General features: G+C 38.1%; 1 protein-coding gene across 1 annotated transcript in view; it reads left to right on the forward strand.

Annotated features, from left to right (window-relative positions):
- The window catches only part of ehmt1b (euchromatic histone-lysine N-methyltransferase 1b), a 67605-nt gene that overhangs the window by 35868 nt on the left and 11969 nt on the right, over window positions 1–19768 (forward strand). Inside the window, exons 2-14 of the mRNA XM_079581306.1 lie at window positions 4886–4976; window positions 6783–7177; window positions 9109–9355; window positions 10532–10845; window positions 12002–12076; window positions 12143–12245; window positions 13074–13358; window positions 14560–14834; window positions 14916–15151; window positions 16960–17142; window positions 17243–17325; window positions 17408–17514; window positions 19113–19235. Of these exons, the coding sequence (XP_079437432.1) occupies window positions 4886–4976; window positions 6783–7177; window positions 9109–9355; window positions 10532–10845; window positions 12002–12076; window positions 12143–12245; window positions 13074–13358; window positions 14560–14834; window positions 14916–15151; window positions 16960–17142; window positions 17243–17325; window positions 17408–17514; window positions 19113–19235 (2517 nt within the window). The remainder of the gene's footprint in view (window positions 1–4885; window positions 4977–6782; window positions 7178–9108; window positions 9356–10531; window positions 10846–12001; window positions 12077–12142; window positions 12246–13073; window positions 13359–14559; window positions 14835–14915; window positions 15152–16959; window positions 17143–17242; window positions 17326–17407; window positions 17515–19112; window positions 19236–19768) is intronic.

Here is a 19768-nt window from a genome sequence, read left to right on the forward strand (position 1 = left end):
TCTGATCTTTTGATAATCCCAGTGTGATAATGCTCTTCTTGATGGAGTCTAGTGTTGAGAGGAGGCTGGAATATGAACTGCTGCCTTTTCACTTCAAATAGAGCGAACTTTATTGAACGAGAAGAAGGCGATAGATGTTTTGTTGTCGTTTTTTGGGGCTTCATAGGAGGATGACGAGCTCTCGAGCTTCTGTCCTTGCTGACCTTAAAGAAGGGCTGCTGGATTATTGAAAAAATAATGATCACGATTGTTTTTGTCATAATTGAAATCATGATTATTCAAACGATTATTTGTTGCCTTTAAAAAAATCCATCAAAAAAGTGACAAAAATCCATCAAAAAAGTGACAAAAATCCATAAAAAAAATTGCAAAAATCCAGCTAAAAAATTGCAAAAATCCAGCAAAAAAAAGACCAAAATCCATAAAAAAGACAAAAATCCAGCAAAAAAGGGACAAAAATCCAGCAGAAAAAGACAAAAATCCATAAAAAAGACAAAAATCCAGCAAAAAAAAGACAAAAATCCAGCAAAAAAGACAAAAATCCAGCAAAAAAAGACAAAAATCCAGCAAAAAAATTGCAAAAATCCAGCTAAAAAAAGACAAAAATCCATAAAAAAGGGACAAAAATCCATAAAAAAGACAAAAATCCATAAAAAAGACAAAAATCCATAAAAAAGACAAAAATCCAGCAAAAAAAGACAAAAATCCAGCAAAAAAAAAGACAAAAATCCAGCAAAAAAAGACAAAAATCCAGCAAAAAAATTGCAAAAATCCAGCTAAAAAATTGCAAAAATCCAGCAAAAAAATTGCAAAAATCCAGCAGAAAAAGACAAAAATCCATAAAAAAGACAAAAATCCAGCAAAAAAGTGACAAAAATCCAGCAAAAAAAGACAAAAATCCAGCAAAAAAGTGACAAAAATCCAGCAAAAAAAGACAAAAATCCAGCAGAAAAAAGACAAAAATCCAGCAGAAAAAAGACAAAAATCCAGCAGAAAAAAGACAAAAATCCATTAAAAAAGACAAAAATCCATTAAAAAAGACAAAAATCCAGCTAAAAAAAGACTAAAATCCATAAAAAAGGGACAAAAATCCATAAAAAAGACAAAAATCCATAAAAAAGACAAAAATCCAGCAAAAAAAAGACAAAAATCCAGCAAAAAAAAAGACAAAAATCCAGCAAAAAAAAGACAAAAATCCAGCAAAAAAAAGACAAAAATCCAGCAAAAAAAGACAAAAATCCAGCAAAAAAAAAGACAAAAATCCAGCAAAAAAAGACAAAAATCCAGCAAAAAAAAGACAAAAATCCAGCAAAAAAAGACAAAAATCCAGCTAAAAAATTGCAAAAATCCAGCAAAAAAATTGCAAAAATCCAGCAGAAAAAGACAAAAATCCATAAAAAAGACAAAAATCCAGCAGAAAAAAGACAAAAATCCAGCAAAAAAAGTGACAAAAATCCAGCAAAAAAAGACAAAAATCCAGCAGAAAAAAGACAAAAATCCAGCAGAAAAAAGACAAAAATCCATTAAAAAAAGACAAAAATCCAGCAGAAAAAAGACAAAAATCCATTAAAAGACAAAAATCCAGCAGAAAAAAGACAAAAATCCATTAAAAAAGACAAAAATCCATTAAAAAAGACAAAAATCCATTAAAAAAAGACAAAAATCCATAAAAAAAAGACAAAAATCCATAAAATAAAGACAAAAATCCAGCAAAAAAGACAAAAATCCAGCAAAAAAAAGACATAAATCCCAAAATTAGAAAAAAAAAAAATTAGAAAAAAAACATTGAAAAAAATAAATAAATAAAATTATAATTGATTTTTTGCGATTATGCTAATTTTGTAATCGTTTACTGTTGTAATCGAAATTGTAATCGAATTTCGATTAATTGCACAACCCTACCTTAAAGATGGAATAGAATGAAGGGTGTACGCGAGGTGTGGTTCTGCTCCTGAACTTACCAGGACTTAAAGTGTGTGGAAAGGCCCAACCAAGGGACAAGAGTTGAAAATGAACACTGCCAATGAACTGCATTGTAGCTCGAGTTGCGTAGAGGTCATAGACTCCTCAGTCCTACGCTGGACGGGGAAATAATGCTGGATTTACAGACTCCTCCTCCCCCATGAAGCCTGTTTTAAAAAAAAAGGTATAAAGGTGGGATCTTCACTGTAGACTCGGCCCTTGCGTGACGTGTAGCTCGGTCCAATGCTAACACGAAAACCAGCCTGGTTTCTTTAATTGTAACTAACCCAGCGTTATCACAGGAGGAATATCTAGCTGTAGAAAGTTTATGGAAATTAGGCTTTAAAGTTCAGTAAAGTTAATGTGTCTAAAGTGTGATGCATTCAGCGGCGATGTGGAGGTACTACAGCTATAGCGACCCCTAGTGTCGTCACAAAACAAAACAAAGCAGAGCAGCCAGCGGCCATTGATGGGGCAGGATGTTCCCAATACATTTCCATTAGGACTGGGACGATATGAACCAAAAGTCATATCCTGATGTTGGTTGAATGTCGATATATATATACACCGATATTTTATCACATTTTTGTCATTTTTTCATCCATTATTTGTCATTTTTTGTCGTCATTTTTTTGTCATTTTTTTGTCATTTTTTCGTAATTTTTTCGTAATTTTTTGTCATTTTTTTGTCATTTTTTCTGTCATTTTTTCGTCATTTTTTTCGTGAAATGTTTGTCATTTTTCGTAAAAATTTTTTATCACATTTTTGTCATTTTTTTATCACATTTCCATCATTGTTTTCGTCTCAGTTTTGTTGCTGTTTTCACTCTATTTTCCAGAAGTTTTTGGATTTGGGGTAAAGCCAAACTGGAGAAAATGTGCTCGGTTCAGGTGGGAGTTAAGGGGTTAAACTTACCTACTGATGCACTTTTTTCTGTTTTTCTGCTTAGTCAACAGATGAACTATTAGCTAACCCATTAATTATGTTTTTGAACCACAAGCAACCAAGATTCTCACCTCATGCCTTGAAGTTTCCGACCCTCCATCCAGTTCATTTCACATTAATTGTCCAATACATGCAGGCTCTCTGGAGGTTTTCCTCAGTCACTCACAAAAATGGGGCTCGATACGTTTCAATCCAGTGAGCTTGTGCTAAATCAAGCTGCAACTGGAGCTCCGATGGTTTGCCTGACCTTTACGTCCTTGGAGAAAAGGTCAAACCGCAGACCGTCTGTTTCCCGTCCCTCACAAACCCATTGAACCTCCATAGGTGCTCAGGCTTTGGGCTCGCCCTGGTGTTCTCCCTCTAGTGGTGAGAGTCGGCGGAGCGTCCTCTGTGTGTGTCAGTGAAATGGCTGCTCCTCCTGAAGTGTCGACACGCTCTCCACCACTAGAGGGCAGCGGGGTTACAGTGGATGGCAGGTCCTCTGCTCTGATCTCCCCCACTCGGACGTGTCTTTTGGGGCTGACGTTCTGAAGAGCCTCCCCTTCCCCCCCCTCTTTCGTCCACACACACACGGCATGTTGGGGGTACAATGTCGTGAAAGCGTATCATATTCTCCCAACTAAAAAAAAACGATATTTTGAGAGAACATGGCAATTATGAGGTGGTGTTTGTGTGAATAGTTGGAGAACTTCTCCTATGGCTGTTTCCTTACTACAGAAAAAGTAAAGCTGTTGGATCTACCTGTAGGCATGAAGAGGCTTGCTAGAAAAAGGCGGAGGCTGAACATGTCTTCCATATTTAGCCCCTTAACTCCCACCTGAACCGAGCACATTTTCTCCAGTTTGGCTTTACCCCAAGTCCAAAAGCTTCTGGAAAAAAGGTGTGAAAATTGCGACAGAACTGAGACGAAAACAATGATGGAAATGTGACAAAAAAGTGACGAAAACATTGATGAAAAAGAGGCAAAAATGTCACAAGAAATTGACAAAAAATGACAAAAATGTGACAAAATGTGATGAAAATGTGACAAAAAAATGACAAAAATGTGATGAAAAATTGACGAAAAAATGACAAAAATGTGACAAAATGTTACAAAAAATGTGACAAAAAAAGACAAAAAATGACAAAAATGTAACAAAAATGTGATAAAAAAAAATGACAAAAATGTGAATAAAAATAACAAAAAATTACAAAAAAATTACAAAAAATGTGACAAAAAATGACCAATTTTTTTTTTTTTAAATGACAAAAATGTGAAAAAAAGGCAAGCAAATTGATTAAAAAAAAAAACAAAAAAACGACAAAAAAATGACGAAAAAATGACTAAAATGTGAGAATAAAATACAAAAAATTACAAAAAATGTGACAAAAAGACAAAAAAATTACAAAAACGTAACAAAAATATGATCAAAAAATTACAAAAAAATTACAAAAAATGTGACCAAAATGTGTTAAAAAATGTGTTAAAAAATGTGTTAAAAAAATGCCGAAAAAACTCCAAAAATGTGACAAAAAATGACAATAAAGTTACAAAAATGAGTTGAATACCCAACAAAAAAATGATGGAAAAAAAAATCTGATGACGTGAGGAAAAAGATCCTCTCGGTTCAGGCGGGAGTTAAGAGGTTAAACAAGAGTGTTTTAAGAAAGTCGGCCTGTGTAGAACTGTAGTAGAACTGGTCTTTTGGACGCCCGCACAAATTAACCCATCGTTCACATTTATCCCTCTGGCTTTTTGTTTTCGGGAAACGACTAAAGAAAACATCCTTCATATGTGGACGGTGAGAGCGTCTGGAGTCGTGTTTACTCGGCAGGTTCTTATCCGAGCGATAACCGGCAGAAAACAAGGCGTTCTAGAGTCGTAACCGAACGCGCTTCTATGTCGACCCCTTTTAGAAACTTCTTCTTCTCGGCCATTTAAAAGTGGATCTTGTTTAGTAAATCTATGTTTATTTCCCCCCCTGACTGTGTTCTCAGCCTGCTGGTCTGGCCCAAGGCATCGTCGACAAGGGTTTATTCCAAAAGACGGAGGGATCCAGTTCAGCAGACGGCACCGAGGAACCCACAAGTATGACCTTTCGATGTCATATCATTCTGTTTTGTCATTTTATACTCACTACTGCCACCTCAGGTCTTATGTGTAACTGCAGGTTCTATATTAAAGGGATATTCCAGGATTTTTGACATAGGGCCTCATTTCCTAGTTCTCCAGAGTGTTGCTGATTTCTGGAGATATTTTTTTTTTGTAATTCATGCAGTTCTTACACTGGAAAAAATGCCATCTTATCTTAGAAAAAGAGCTTGATTTGTACTTGAAATAAGACTTTTGATGCTGATTTTGACTTGGTTTAGACACGTCTTGAAATAAGATTTGCCAATGGAACAAGCGTTGATTTGCTCAAAATAAGACAAATCAACTTGAACGCTTAAAATAAGACAAAAAAAACCCTGAAATGAGACAAAAAGGTCAAAGGCAATTTTGTCTCTGAACCGAGAGGACCTTTTTCCTCACGTCATCAGATATTTTTTTCCCATCATTTTTTTGTTGGGTATTTTTGTAACTTTATTTGTCATTTTTTCGTCATTTTTTTGTCACATTTTTTGTCATTTTTTCATCATTTTTTGTAATTTTTTTTTGTAATTTTTTTGTCAATTTTCTGTAATTTTTTCGTCTATTTTTCATCAATTTTTGTCATTTTTTTGTCAATTTTTTTTATCAATTTTTTGTCTTTTTTGGTCATTTTTTGTCACATTTTTGTAATTGTTTTGTCAAATTTTCATCACTTTTTTTTCATTTTTTCGTAAATTTTTTATCAAATAATTGTCACATTTTTTGTCACATTTTTGTAATTTTTTCGTCCATTTTTCATCAAATTTTTGTCATTTTTTTGTCATTTTTTTGTCAAATTTTTATCACTTTTTGTAATTTTTTTGTATTTTTTTGTCAAATTTTTATCAATTTTTGGTCTTTTTTTTTGTAATTTTTTGTCACATTTTTGTAATTTTTTCGTCCATTTTTCATAAATTTTTTGTCATTTTTTTGTCAATTTTTTGTCTTTTTTGTCTTTTTTGTCAAATTTTTATCAATTTTTGGTCTTTTTTTTTGTCATTTTTTGTCACATTTTTGTAATTTTTTCGTCCATTTTTCGTCAAATTTTTGTAATTTTTTCGTCAAATTTTTATCACATTTTTTGTAATTTTTTTGGGTCATTTTTTTGTCACATTTTTATCAATTTTTTTTAAATTTTTTGTTAATTTTTTATCAAATAATTGTCACATTTTTTGTCATTTTTTTGTCATTTTTTGTCTAGTTCCATTGGCAATCCTGTTTCAAGACGAGTCAAAACCTAGTCAAAAGCAGCATTAAAAGTCTTATTTCAAGCACTTTTTCAAGTCATTTTTGTCTCAGATAAGATTTCATTTTTTCCAGTGCATATTTGAAGCGTTTTGTGGCGCTAGGCTAATGCTAGGCTAGTGCATTTCTATGGTATCAGCTAGCCTGCATTAAAAACAGTGTCACCCACAGTGTCATCACTTATAACACCAGACTAACCATATAAATGTCTGTGTCCATAGAGTAATTTTTGGAATATAACTGACCTTGAGGGACTATTTTCTAGCAGATCACTCTGCCGCCGCGTAGCTTATACGACCACGAAGCTGAGGCTGCTCAAATATAAGATACAGACATCGACACAGACATTTATATGGTTAGTCTGTAAGTGATTTGCCTCAGGTCACACTGTTTTTAATGCAGGCTAGCTGATACCATAGACATGCACTAGCCTTGCATTAGCCTAGCGCCACGAAACTCTTCAAACATAAATCTAGCCTCAAAAACATGCTTGGATAATGATTTGTTTGCGTTCTGCAGATGGTGACGCGGACATGACGGGCCGGCGGGGGGGTTCTCCCGGAGCGGGGGCCATGCTGAACGGGAACGAGAGCGAAGAGTCGTCGTTTAAAACCGTCTTACACGATAACAAGGCCGCGGTCAGCGAGAACGGAGCGGCGGAGCCTCCTCACGGATCTCTGACCGGGAGCAATGGACTTATTCTGAGGAAGGCCGAGCTCTCCCCTCACAGGACTCACAGCTCCGCCGCGGGGGCGCTCACGGACTCTTCCCCGCGCCCTCTTTCCGAGGCCGACTCGCTAAGGACTCGTTCCCCGGCCGACCCCGGGACGTCCCACGCCAGGAACGGACCCGTGACGCCGGTGCACAGAGCGCGCAAGACCATGACGCGTCCCGCTGTCAGCCACGCACAGAAGGTACAGAAGGTTCAGACGATCAAGGGTTCCTTTCAGAGCATGTGGTGGGGCCAGGAGAGTCTCAGCAAGAGAGTCTTCAGTGTCTCGATGTCCTCCAGAACCTTAGTTCATAAGAATCGGATATTTGAGGAACAGAACTTTGCTCTTTACCTCTTACCTCCTCTCTCCTCTTCTCATTTTCTCTTTGCTTCTTCTCTCCTCATCTCTCCCTCCTCTCTCCTCTTCTCATCTTCTCTTTACCTCTTTTTAATTTTTTGTCACATTTTTATCACATTTTTGTCAATTTTTTGTCACATTTTTTTGTCAATTTTTCATAAATTTTTTGTCATTTTTTTTGTAACATTTTTTGTAACTTTTTTTCATTTTTTCGTAATTTTTATCACATTTTTGTCAAATTTTTTGTCATTTTTTTCTCTCCTCTTCTCATCTTCTCTTTACCTCTTTTTAATTTTTTATCACATTTTTGTCATTTTTTTGTTACATTTTTGTCATTTTTTGTCACATTTTTATCAAATTTTTGTCAATTTTTTGTCACATTTTTGTCATTTTTTTGTCACATTTTTATCACATTTTTGTCAATTTTTTTGTCAATTTTTTGTCATTTTTTTGTCACATTTTTGTCATTTTTTTGTTACATTTTTGTCATTTTTTCGTCAATTTTGTATCACATTTTTGTCATTTTTTTTGTCACATTTTTGTCATTTTTTTGGTCATTTTTTGTCCATTTTTTCGTCATTTTTTCGTCAATTTTTCATAATTTTTTTGTCATTTTTTTGTTACATTTTTGACATTTTTTATCACATTTTTTGTCAATTTTTTTTGTCATTTTTTTTATCACATTTTTGTCAAATTTTTTGTCATTTTTTTCTCTCCTCATCTCCTCTCTCGTCCTCTCTCTTCTTCTCATCTTCTCTTTACCTCTTACCTCCTCTCTTCTCACTTCCTCTACCCTTCTTTCACTTCCTCTTCTCCTCTTCTCCTCTTCTCACCTTTCTCCTCTCCTATCTCCTCTCTCCTCATACCTCCTCCTTTCTCCTCCTCTCACCTCCTCTATCCCCCTTTCACCTCCTCTCTTCTCATACCTCCTTCTCCTCTTTTCTTCTCACCTACTCTCTCCTCTTCTTCTCTCCTCATCTCTCCTCATCTCATTTTCTCTTTACCTCTTACCTCCTCTCCTCTCACCCCCTCTTCTCATCTCATCTTCTCTTTACCTCTCACCTCCTCCTCTCTCCTCTTCTCATCTTGTATTTACCTCTTCCGTCCTCTCCCCTCCTCTTCTCTTCTCATTTTCTCTTTACCTCTTCCGTCCTCTCCCCTCCTCTTCTCTTCTCATTTTCTCTTTACCTCTTTCCTCCTCTCACCTCTTCTTCTCTCCTCATCTCATCTCTCCTCTCCTCTCACCTCCTCTCTCTTCTTCTCATCTTCTCTTTACCTCTTACCTCCTATCTTCTCACTTCCTCTTTCCTTCTTTCACTTCCTCTTCTCCTCTACTCACCTTTCTCCTCTTCTCATCTCCTCTCTCCTCATACCTCCTTCTCCTCTCCCCTCTTCTTCTCTCCTCCTCTCTCCTCATACCTCCTCCTTTCTCCTCTTCTCACCCCCTCTCCCCCTTTCACCTCCTCTCTCCTCATCTTGTATTCACCTCTTCCGTCCTCTCCTCTCACCTCCTCCTCTTCTCCTCATCTCATTTTCTCTTTACTTCTTCTCTCCTCATCTCTCTCCTCCTCCTCTCTCTTCTTCTCATCTTCTCTTTACCTCTTACCTCCTCTCCTCTCACTTACTCCTCTCTCCTCATCTCATTTTCTCTCTACCTCTCACCTCCTCTTCTCACCTCCTCTCTCCTCTTCTCACTTTCTCTTTACCTCTCACTCCCTCTCACCTCCCCCTCTCTTTTCTCATTTTAATGTCCGCCTTGTTTTCTCCCCCTCCAGCTTCTCAATAAGGAACTGCGAGAAGCCAAAAGTGCCAAAGCTGAGACGATGGACACTAACGACTCCCCGAGCCCCCGAGACCCGGCCCCGGCCCCCGCACAGAACCACCTACCTCACAGTCCGGCCGAGCCCACGGCGACCGAGACGGCCGACACCACGACGACGAGCGAACCCGCCGCAGCACAAGCCCCGCCCAAAGCCTCAGCAGACCCCGCCTCCCCTCCCGCCTCTTCCAAACTGCATCTCGGTACGTCGCGCTGGCCTAGCACCACGAAACTCTAGGAAATGAGGCCCCATGTCAAAAATCCTGAAATATCCCTTTAAGTTAAGTGTTGGTTAAGAGCGAGTGTCATGAGAACAGTGAGGGGAGAGAAAGTACAGGCCAAATCACCCCAAAATTATTTTCTTTTAGTTGAAAGATTGAATGTATTTTGTTTGTTAATAGTTAGGCATTAACTTCTTAACTCCCGCCTGAACCGAGAGGACCTTTTTCCTCACGTCATCAGATTTTTTTTTCCATTATTTTTTTTGTTGGGTAGTCAACTCATTTTTGTAACTTTATTTGTCATTTTTTCGTCAATTTTTTATCACATTTTTTGTCATTTATTTTGTCATTTTTTTATCACATTTTTTGTCATTTATTTGTCATTTTTTGTCAATTTTTTGTAATTTTTTTGTCAATTTTTTATCCAATTTTTGTCATTTTTTTGTCCATTTTTTTATCACATTTTTTGTCATTTATTTGTCAATTTTTTAAATTTTTTCATCAATTTTTCATCAAATTTTTGTCATTTCTTTGTTACATTTTAGTTATTTTTTTGTCAAATTATTATCACATTTTTGTCGCATTTTTTGTCATTTTTTTGTCATTTTTTTGGTCAAATTTTTATCACATTTTTGTCACATTTTTTGTCATTTTTTCGTCCATTTTTCATCAAATGTTTGTCATTTTTTTGTTTCATTTTAGTTATTTTTTTGTCAATTTTTTATCAAATTTTTGTCGTATTTTTTGTCATTTTTTTGTCATTTTTGGTCAATTTTTGGTCATATTTGGTCAATTTTTTGTAATTTATTCGTCATTTTTTCAGCAATTTTTTGTCATTTTTTTTGTTACATTTTTGTCATTTTTTTGTCACATTTTGTAACATTTTTGTCTTTTTTTTGTGTCTTTTTTTGTCCATTTCTTGTGACATTTTTTGTGACATTTTTGCCACTTTTTCATAAATTTTTCGTCACTTTTTTGTCAATGTATCGGCTACCGATACCGAATATCGGATCTGGACATCCTTAATTCAGACCAACGGCTCAAAAACCTCTCCGATGGCGGCCCAAACGGAGGACTGAATGTGCAGTCATGAATCAGCTTTATATTGTAACTCAAAATTCTCCTCTTAACCAAAAACCTTCTTTCCTGTCGCTTCAGTCCCTTTCTCCGGAGCGCTGGTGTCTCGTAAGAAGAAGCGGCGGATGGGAACCTACAGCCTGGTCCCCAAGAAGAAAACCAAAATGCTGAAGCAGAGGTCGGTCCTGGAGATGTTCAAACAGATGGAGCACACTGCCAAGAGCCCCGAGGCGGGTCACGCTGAACAAGCCAGCGTCAACGGAGAGAAGGCGGAGCACGCGGCGTCCGACGAGGAGGAGTCCGAGGTCGAGGAGTCTGAGGAAGAGCAGAGGCCCAAACGGGAGCGAGTCTCTGAGGTCCAGGAAGCCGGCCAGGCCCCCGAATGCACCGCGCAGGTAAACAAGAGAAGAAAACTCTGCCACTGTTTATGTCTGGACCACCCTAAACACAATAGAAATATCTGAGTCTGTGACAAAAATCCAGCAAAAAAGTGACAAAAATCCAGCAAAAAGTGACAAAAATCCAGCAAAAAAGAGACAAAAATCCAGCAAAAAAGTGATAAAAATCCAGCAAAAAAGTGATAAAAATCCAGCAAAAAGTGACAAAAATCCAGCAAAAAGTGACAAAAATCCAGCAAAAAAAGTGACAAAAATCCAGCAAAAAAAGACAAAAAACTCAACAAAAAAGTGACAAAAATCAAGCAAAAAAGTGACAAAAATCCAGCAAAAAAAATGACAAAATCCGGCAAAAAATTGGCATAAATTCAGCAAAAAATAAAAAAATCAACAAAAAAAAGACAAAAATCCGGCCAAAAAAAATTGCAAAAATTCAGCAAAAAGTGACAAAAATCCAGCAAAAAATGACAAAAATTGGGCTAAAAAAATTGGCAAAAATCCAGCAAAAAATGACAAAAATTGGGGGGAAAAATTGGCAAAAATCCAGCAAAAAAGTGACAAAAATCCAGCAAAAAAAAGACAAAAATCCAACAAAAAAATAACAAAAATCCAGCAAAAAAAATGGCATAAATTCAGCAAAAAATAAAAAAAATCAACAAAAAAAAGTCAAAAATCCGGCAAAAAAAAATGGCTAAAATTTAGCAAAAAGTGACAAAAATCCAGCAAAAAATGACAAAAATTGGGGAAAAAAATTGGCAAAAATCCAGCAAAAAGTGACAAAAATCAGGCAAAAAAGTGACAAAAATCAGGCAAAAAAATAACAAAAATCCAGCAAAAAAAATGGCATAAATTCAGCAAAAAGTGACAAAAATCCAGCAAAAAATGACAAAAAATGGGCAAAAAAAGTGACAAAAATCCAAGGGAGCGAGTCTCTGATGTCCAGGAAACCGGCCAGGCCCCCGAATGCACCACGCAGGTAAACAAGAGAACAAGAACTGCTTTTAATCTGTAAAGCACTTTGTTTGTTACAACTTTTTATGAAAAGCGCTTTATAAATAAAGTTTTGATTGATTGATTGAAGAGAAGAAAACTCTGCCACTGTTTATGTCTGGACCACTGTTTGACTCACTGATATTTATATTGTCGTGGCGTTTAGGGGGGAGAGGAGCCGGAGAGCGAGGAGTCCGCGGTGGAGGAGGACGGAGAAGAAGAGGGGACAGAGTCAGACCTGGTATGAATCAACAACACTCACACATTGAACCCACCTCTCGAGATAACCAGGGTGTGTCGTCCTCAGAGCACAGGATCAGGCGTGAAGAAGAAGCTGAAGAAGAAGGTGACCGGGGACAGCGCTTGGCTTCGTCCCTCGAGGAAGCGAAAGAGGAAGCTAAAAGCTAAAGGTGAGGATTACTACATTATCCTACAGTACGGTGTGACCATTTACATTGTAGATTCTCTCTGAAGGATTTAATTTATGAATGGATGAGCATGATATGGGTTATTCTAGGAGGATTTTTGCTGTTGTCTTTTATTAACATGTTGTATAGATTTTCATTCTTTGTTTAACCTCTTAACTCCCACCTGAACATGTTTTCTCCTGTTATTCAAAATGGCGACAAAAAAGGAGAAGAAAATGAGGATATAATTGACAAAAATGGCAAAAATCCAGCAAAAAAAATGGCAAAAATCCAGCAAAAAAAATGGCAAAAATCCAGCAAAAAAAATGGCAAAAATCCAGCAAAAAAAATGACAAAAATCTGGCAAATTTTTTTGAAAAAATCCGGAAAAAAGTGACAAAGATTCGGCAAAAAAGTGACAAAAATCCAGCAAAAAAACAAAACAAAAATCCAGCAAAAAAAAGACAAAAATCCAGCAAAAAAAGACAAAAATCCAGCAAAAAAAAGACAAAAATCCAGCAAAAAAAGTGACTAAAATCCAGCAAAAAAATGAGAAAAATCCAGCAAAAAAAAGACAAAAATCCAGCAAAAAAATTGTAAAAATCCACCAAAAAAGTGACAAAAATCCAGCAATAAAAATGACAAAATCCAGCAAAAAAGTGCCATAAAAAAGTAACAAAAGTGCCATAAAAAAGTGACAAAAACACATTAGGGAAATAAAAGTGTCGACAATGGCAAAGAGGAGAGAATGCACTTGGTTTTGGCGGGTGGTAAGAGGTTAACAACATCCAGCTCTAAAGCTCATGAGACATGTATAACGCTTGTGTTCAGATGCTGAGCTGCCGGAGCTGCCGGACCCGGGCAGGGGGGAGAAGCCTCTCGCTCTGCCCAGGGAAGACCTCGACAGCGCTCAGCCCAGCAGCTCTGAGCCCACGTCAGAACCCAGTGTTGAACCCATGACAGACGCTCAGCCCGTTAAAGAACCCGTTAAAGAACCCGTCACAGAACCGAGCGCTGAACCCGAGCCACGCCCACAGACCAGCCCTGAAGAGCCCCCGCGCCTGAGCACACCACCCCCACTGTCTGCACCCACAGCAAGCAGCGCAGACATCAGCAGTAAGAGTTTGTTTATTCAACCAAATGCATTAAAAAAAGAGGGTGTATAGAGTATTTCATAAACATCACCCAGAGTCAAAGGAAACATACAGAGACTCAAATGCACAGAAGGAAAATGAGGATGTAAATCATAGGTGTCAAACTCTGGCCCGCAATGTAATTATATTTGGCCCGCGAGGCTATACCAAATGACTACTCGAGCTGGCCCACCGGTATTATACATATATATTGTATAGTAATAAGTGTTGCTTGTTCCATATTCAATGTTAAAGCAAATCTTGTTTGGGTCCATATTAAAAGGTTCATTTGTTCAATGGTGGCCCGCGACTTTGTTCAAGTTTTACATTGTGGCCCACTGTGTATTTGAGTTTGACACCCCTGATGTAAATTGACAAAAAAGGCAAAAATCCAGCAAAAAAGTGACAAAAATCCACCAAAAAAAGACAAAAATCCTGCAAAAAAATGACAAAAATTCAGCAAAAAGTGACAAAAATCCGGCAAAAAATGACAAAAATCCGGCAAAAAAAACAACACAAATTCAGCAAAAAGTGACAAAAATCCGGCAAAAAAATGAGAAAAATCCTGCAAAAATAATGGAAAAAAAATGAAAAAAATTCGGCAAAAAAGTGTCAAAAATCCAGCAAAAAAAGTGACAAAAATCCAGCAAAAAATCAAGCAAAAAAAATAAAAAAAATCCAGCAAAAAAAAAATCCAGCAAAAAAGTGACAAAAATCCAGCAGAAAAAATGAAAAAAATCCAGCAAAAAGTGACAAAAATCCAGCAAAAAATCCAGCAAAAATAACGACACAAATTCAGCAAAAAGTGACAAAAATTAGACTAAAAAATGACAAAAATCCGGCAAAAAAAATGAAAAAAATCTGGCAAAAAATAAAATAAAAAATCCAGCCAAAAAGTGACAAAAATCCGGCAAAAAGTGACAAAAATCCGGCAAAAAAAATGGCAAAAAGTGACAAAAATCCAGCAAAAAAAAAAAATGTCAAAAATCCAGCAAAAAAAAATTCAGCAAAAAAGTGACAAAAATCCAGCAGAAAAAATGAAAAAAATCCAGCAAAAAGTGAAAAAAATCCAGCAAAAAGTGAAAAAAATCAGGCAAAAAAAAAGACAAAAATCCAGCAAAAAAAAATGCTCCATAATAATCACTCATCTTTACCACTTGCTAACTCCACACATCTCCCCGCAGCCCCCCCTCCTGTTCTCGAGGAGGTACAAGAGCTCCCTCTGTGCAGCTGTCGAATGGAGACCCCGAAGAGCCGGGAGATCCTGATCCTGGCCGACAGGAAGTGCATGGCCACCGAGAGCGTGGACGGGCAGCTCAGCCGGTGCCAAGGCGCCGTGCTCAAGCAGGAAATGATGCGCCCGTCCAACTCGGTGCAGCTGCTGGTGCTGTGCGAGGACCACCGCAGCGGCATGGTCAAGCACCAGTGCTGCCCCGGCTGCGGATACTTCTGTCGAGCCGTGAGTGACACTTAGCTTTAATGACTGTTCCATAGACTTTGCTTTGATGACAGGGTTTTATTTTCTCTTTCTTTCACCCAGGGCACGTTCATGGAGTGCCAGCCGGACGCCAGCATCTCGCACCGGTTCCATCGCGACTGCGCGTCCGTGCTGAAAGGCCAGAGCTTCTGTCCTCACTGCGGAGAAGAGGTCAGCAAGGCCAAGGAGGTGACCATCGCCAAAGCGGACACCACGTCCACAGCGCCCCCGGCTCTGGTCCACCAGCCCCCCACGACGCCCAGTGCTCCGGAGGGCAGGGCCGACACCACCACGGGCAGGTAAGACTACGCCCTCCACGTGATTTCACTTGTTTACAGTGGGGAAAAAAAGTATTGGGTCACTGAGACGAAAACAATGATGGAAATGTGACAAAAAAGTGACGAAAAAGTGGCAAAAATGTCACAAGAAATGGACAAAAAATGGACAAAAAAATACAAAAATATGACAAAAATGTGATTAAAAAATTGATGAAAAAAATGACAAAAATGTGATTCAAAAATGACGAAAAAATTACAAAAATGAGTTGAATACCCAACAAAAAAATGATGGAAAAAAATCTAATAACGTGATGTATAGATTTTCATTCTTTATTTAACCTCTTAGCTCCCACCTGAACGTGTTTTCTCCTGTTATTCAAAATAGTGACAAAAAACGAGGAGAAAATGAGGATGTAAATTGACAAAAATGGCAAAAATCCAGCAAAAAAGTGACAAAAATTCAGCAAAAAAATGACAAAAATCCAGTAAAAAAATGGCAAAAATCCAGCTGAAAAGTGACAAAAATTCAGAAGAAAAGTGACAAAAAAGTGACAAAAATGTGATTACAATTTGACAAAAAAAAATAGAAAAATGTGAGGAAAAAATGTGAGAAAAAATGACAAAAAGTTACAAAAATTAGTTGAACAACAAAAAAATGATGGAAAAAAATCTAATAACGTGATGTATAGATTTTCATTCTTTATTTAACCTCTTAGCTCCCACCTGAACGTGTTTTCTCCTGTTATTCAAAATAGCGACAAAAAACGAGAAGAAAATGAGGATGTAAATTGACAAAAATGGCAAAAATCCAGCAAAAAAGTGACACAAATCCAGCAAAAAAAAAAGGCAAAAAATCTGAAAAAAAATTACAAAAATCCAGCAAAAAAAGTGACCAAAACCCAGCAAAAAATGACAAAAATCCAGCTGAAAAGTGACAAAAATTCAGAAAAAAGTGACAAAAATGTGACAAAAATGTGATTACAATTTGACCCAAAAAAAATACAAAAATGTGATTAAAATTTAACAAAAAAAGACAAAAAAAGACAAAAATGTGAGGGAAAAAATGTGAGAAAAAGTGACAAAAAAGTTACAAAAATGAGTTGAATACCCAACAAAAAAATGATGGAAAAAAAATCTAATAACGTGATGTATAGAGACAAAAAACTAGAAGAAAATGAGGATGTAATCTGACAAAAATGACAAAAATCCAGCAAAAAATTTACAAAAATCCAGCAGAAACAATGTCACAAGTCAGTGTTTAAGCTGCTCATACACGTTAGCATGCTACCGGTTAGCATCTGTCAACCAACTCGATGGCTTCAACACGATAAACACATGTGTGGCTCAGATCTATGAAACCTGAGGAAATACTACAGTAACAGCTCTGACCTCTGTCACATGTAGCCAAGGTTTGGAGTCTTTGTCAGGGCTTTCCCTTGGAGAGGGCAGAGCTAAATGCTAACCGGTAGCATGCTAGCGTCTTGAGCAGCTTAAACACTGACTCAGAAATGCCACAGTCAATAATATGTCTTTCATTTTCATCCTAAGTAGAGATATTGTTACATGTTGTAGTACTGCGTAAATCTACTTTGACATTCAAAATGGCCGCCACAACAACAAAGGTCACATGACTGAAAGGTAAACAGTCGACAAGCTTTTCAATGTGGGCAAAGGGTTTGGTTAAGAAAGTCTCATGGTATCGGTTAATATCGGATATCGGCAGATCCTCAAACCCCCCGTATCGGTATCGGAGGCAAACGATCTCTAATATCTGGTGCCCCATCCAAAAAAGATATGTTAATTCTGACTTTGCTTTGCCCGGTCCGCAGCCTGTCCCACCTTCCCCCTGAGGCGGAGCTGTGCGGCGCCGACAGCTCCCTCTCCGCGCGCTCGGGCCTGGACCCCGTCCCCGGCCTGTCCCGCTCCTCCTCCGTGCAGAGCGCCACCGAGGGCCACCCGGGATACCCCCGCGAGACTCTGGAGAGCATCCTGGTGGCTCTGGACAACGAGAAGTACGCTAAAGCTAAAGCTAAAGCTAAAGCTAAAATAGTTTTTTTCACACCACAATTACTTTCAATCATGACTGTGCTGGTTTTGAATGTTTAATCTCAGGCCAAAGAAGCTGCGGTTTCACCCGAAGCAGCTGTTCCTCTCGGCCAAGCAGGGCGAGCTGCGGAGGGTCCTGCTCATGTTGGGTCAGCCACGCTTTAGATTTCACACATCGCGCCGTAAATGTTCCGTGTTCTATGAATTTGACTTTGTCCCGTGACTCGACAGTTGACGGGATCGACCCCAACTTCAAGATGGAGTCCCAGAACAAGCGCACCCCCCTTCACGCCGCGGCGGAGGCGGGACACTTGGAAATCTGCCACATGCTCGTTCAGGTGAGCTTCTTTTTTAATTCCGGCGGCCATTTTGTATACCGATGTAGAATTATGCAGCGCTACCGGCTCGATTTTTGCAGTTTTTTTTTCCGATTTTTGCAGTTTTTCATGTCAACAGAGTCTAAGTCTGAGCCGGTGTTTAAGCTGCTCAAGAAGTTAGCATGCTACCGGTTTGCATGCTAACTGTTAATGGCTTCAACACAATAAACACATATGTGACCTCTGACCTCTGTCGTATCCAAGGCTGGATGTTTGGAGTTTGGTTCAGGGCTTTCTCTTGGAGAGGTCGGAGCTGAGCTGTTGAAGCTAAATGCTAACCGGTAGCATGCTAACGTCTTGAGCAGCTTAAACACTGACTTACTGGTTGCATGATTCTACTTCGGTGTTCAAAATGGCTGCCACAACAACACACACATCACATGAATGAAAAACATGTATAGCACGGAACATAGATACAGACGACCTCTCGTCATAGAAGGGGGCGTGGCTTCGCCGAGGGGGAAAATAGAATCTTTAGAGAAACACAATTTTCCCTCTTTTTAGCCATTTTCTGGTGGAATATGAAGTTATTTATCACATAAATAAAGTCAGGTGAATATCGGGTCCATATGGATATTTTCTCACAGCAGATTGTTCAGTAGAAGTGAAAAAACGGCAGTTGTAGCTAGCGCTAGCTAACCGTTAGCATTAGCCCGATGCTAACATGTAGCATTATGTTAGCATTCTCCGTTATTTATGTATTTATGAGCTGTTGAACCGCTTTGCTCCTCCCCATGTCTTTGTTTCTTTATTTAGTAGAAACTATATTCATAATTCAGCATTTGTTACAGTAGTTTTTGAATAATTAGAGAAAATATACATTTTTTTCAAAATTGTTTTCCCCCTTAACTGTTTTCAAAAATGACCATATATGGGCAATTCCAGAGATGCCGTCTGTATCTATATGAACTTATTTATCACACATGAATAAAGTCAAGTTTAAATCGGGCCCATATGGATATTTTCTCACAGCAGATTGTTCAGTAGAAGGGGAAAAACGGCAGTTCTAGCAAGCGCTAGCTAACCGTTAGCATTAGCCCGATGCTAACATGTAGCATTATGTTAGCATTCTCCATTATTCATGTATTTATGGGCTGTTGAACCACTTTGCTCCTCCCCATGTCTTTGTATCTTTATTTAATAGAAAACTATATTCTTAATTCAGCATTTGTTAAAGTAGTTTTTGAATAATTAGAGAAAGTTTAGATTTTTTTGTTTTCCCCCTTAACTGTTTTCAAACATGACCATATATGGGCGATTCCAGAGACGCCGCCTGTATCTATATCAGGGATTTATTAACTGACAATTCTCCGTAATTTATGGAAGATTTTCAGATCAAGTCGTAGTTAAAATCCAATCGCAGCACTGCTCTGGCTCCAAGTGCGCAGCCTCTGGACTCTCCATAAAGCGCAGCTACATGTTTACGCTGTTTTGTCAGCGCCATGCCACGCCCCCTTTTAGTCGACCAAGCATTGATCCTGGACGACTGAGAACCTACACGATAAACATACTGTACCTATTGTCTAATCTCACCTCCATTTTGTTTTGTCTGTGGTCAGTCTGGAGCGAACCTGGACATGTGCGACGACGACCAGCGCACGCCTCTAATGGAGGCCTGCGAGAACAACTACATGGAGGTGGTGCGCTTCCTGCTGCGGGCCGGGGCCAGCGCCAACCACAAGGTACACACTGGGGAGAGACCGCCACCAATCTATTCATTAACTCTGCAACTTATGTGCAGCTTAAAGTGAGTTTCTGATTTATGTTGCTGTTTTGATGCTTTTTTTTTCCCAAGAAGCTTTCAGATTTGGGTAATGCCGGACTGGAGGAAATGTGCTCGGTTCAGGCGGGGTCTAAGAGTTTAAACTGATGTAAAATGCAAAGGGAAGTTTAACCTCTTAACTCCCACCTGAACATGTTTTTTCCAAATTCTCCAAATCTAAAAGCTTCTTCAAAACAGAAGCAAAAAACGAGAAGAAATTGAGGATGTAAACGCAACAAAAAAACGCTAAAAATGACAAAAACTCAACAAAAAAGTGACAAAAGTCCAGCAAAAAAAAGACAAAAATTTGACAAAAATCCAGCAAAAAAAGACAGAAAAAAAGCAAAAAGACAAAAAAAACGGCAAAAAATTACAAAAATCAAGCAAAAAAAGACAAAAATCCAGCAGAAAAAAGTGACAAAAATCCAGCAGAAAAAGACAAAAAAACAGAAA

Source organism: Gobius niger (assembly GCF_951799975.1).
Source record: "Gobius niger genome assembly, chromosome: 22".
NCBI classification, from domain to species: Eukaryota; Metazoa; Chordata; class Actinopteri; order Gobiiformes; family Gobiidae; genus Gobius; species Gobius niger.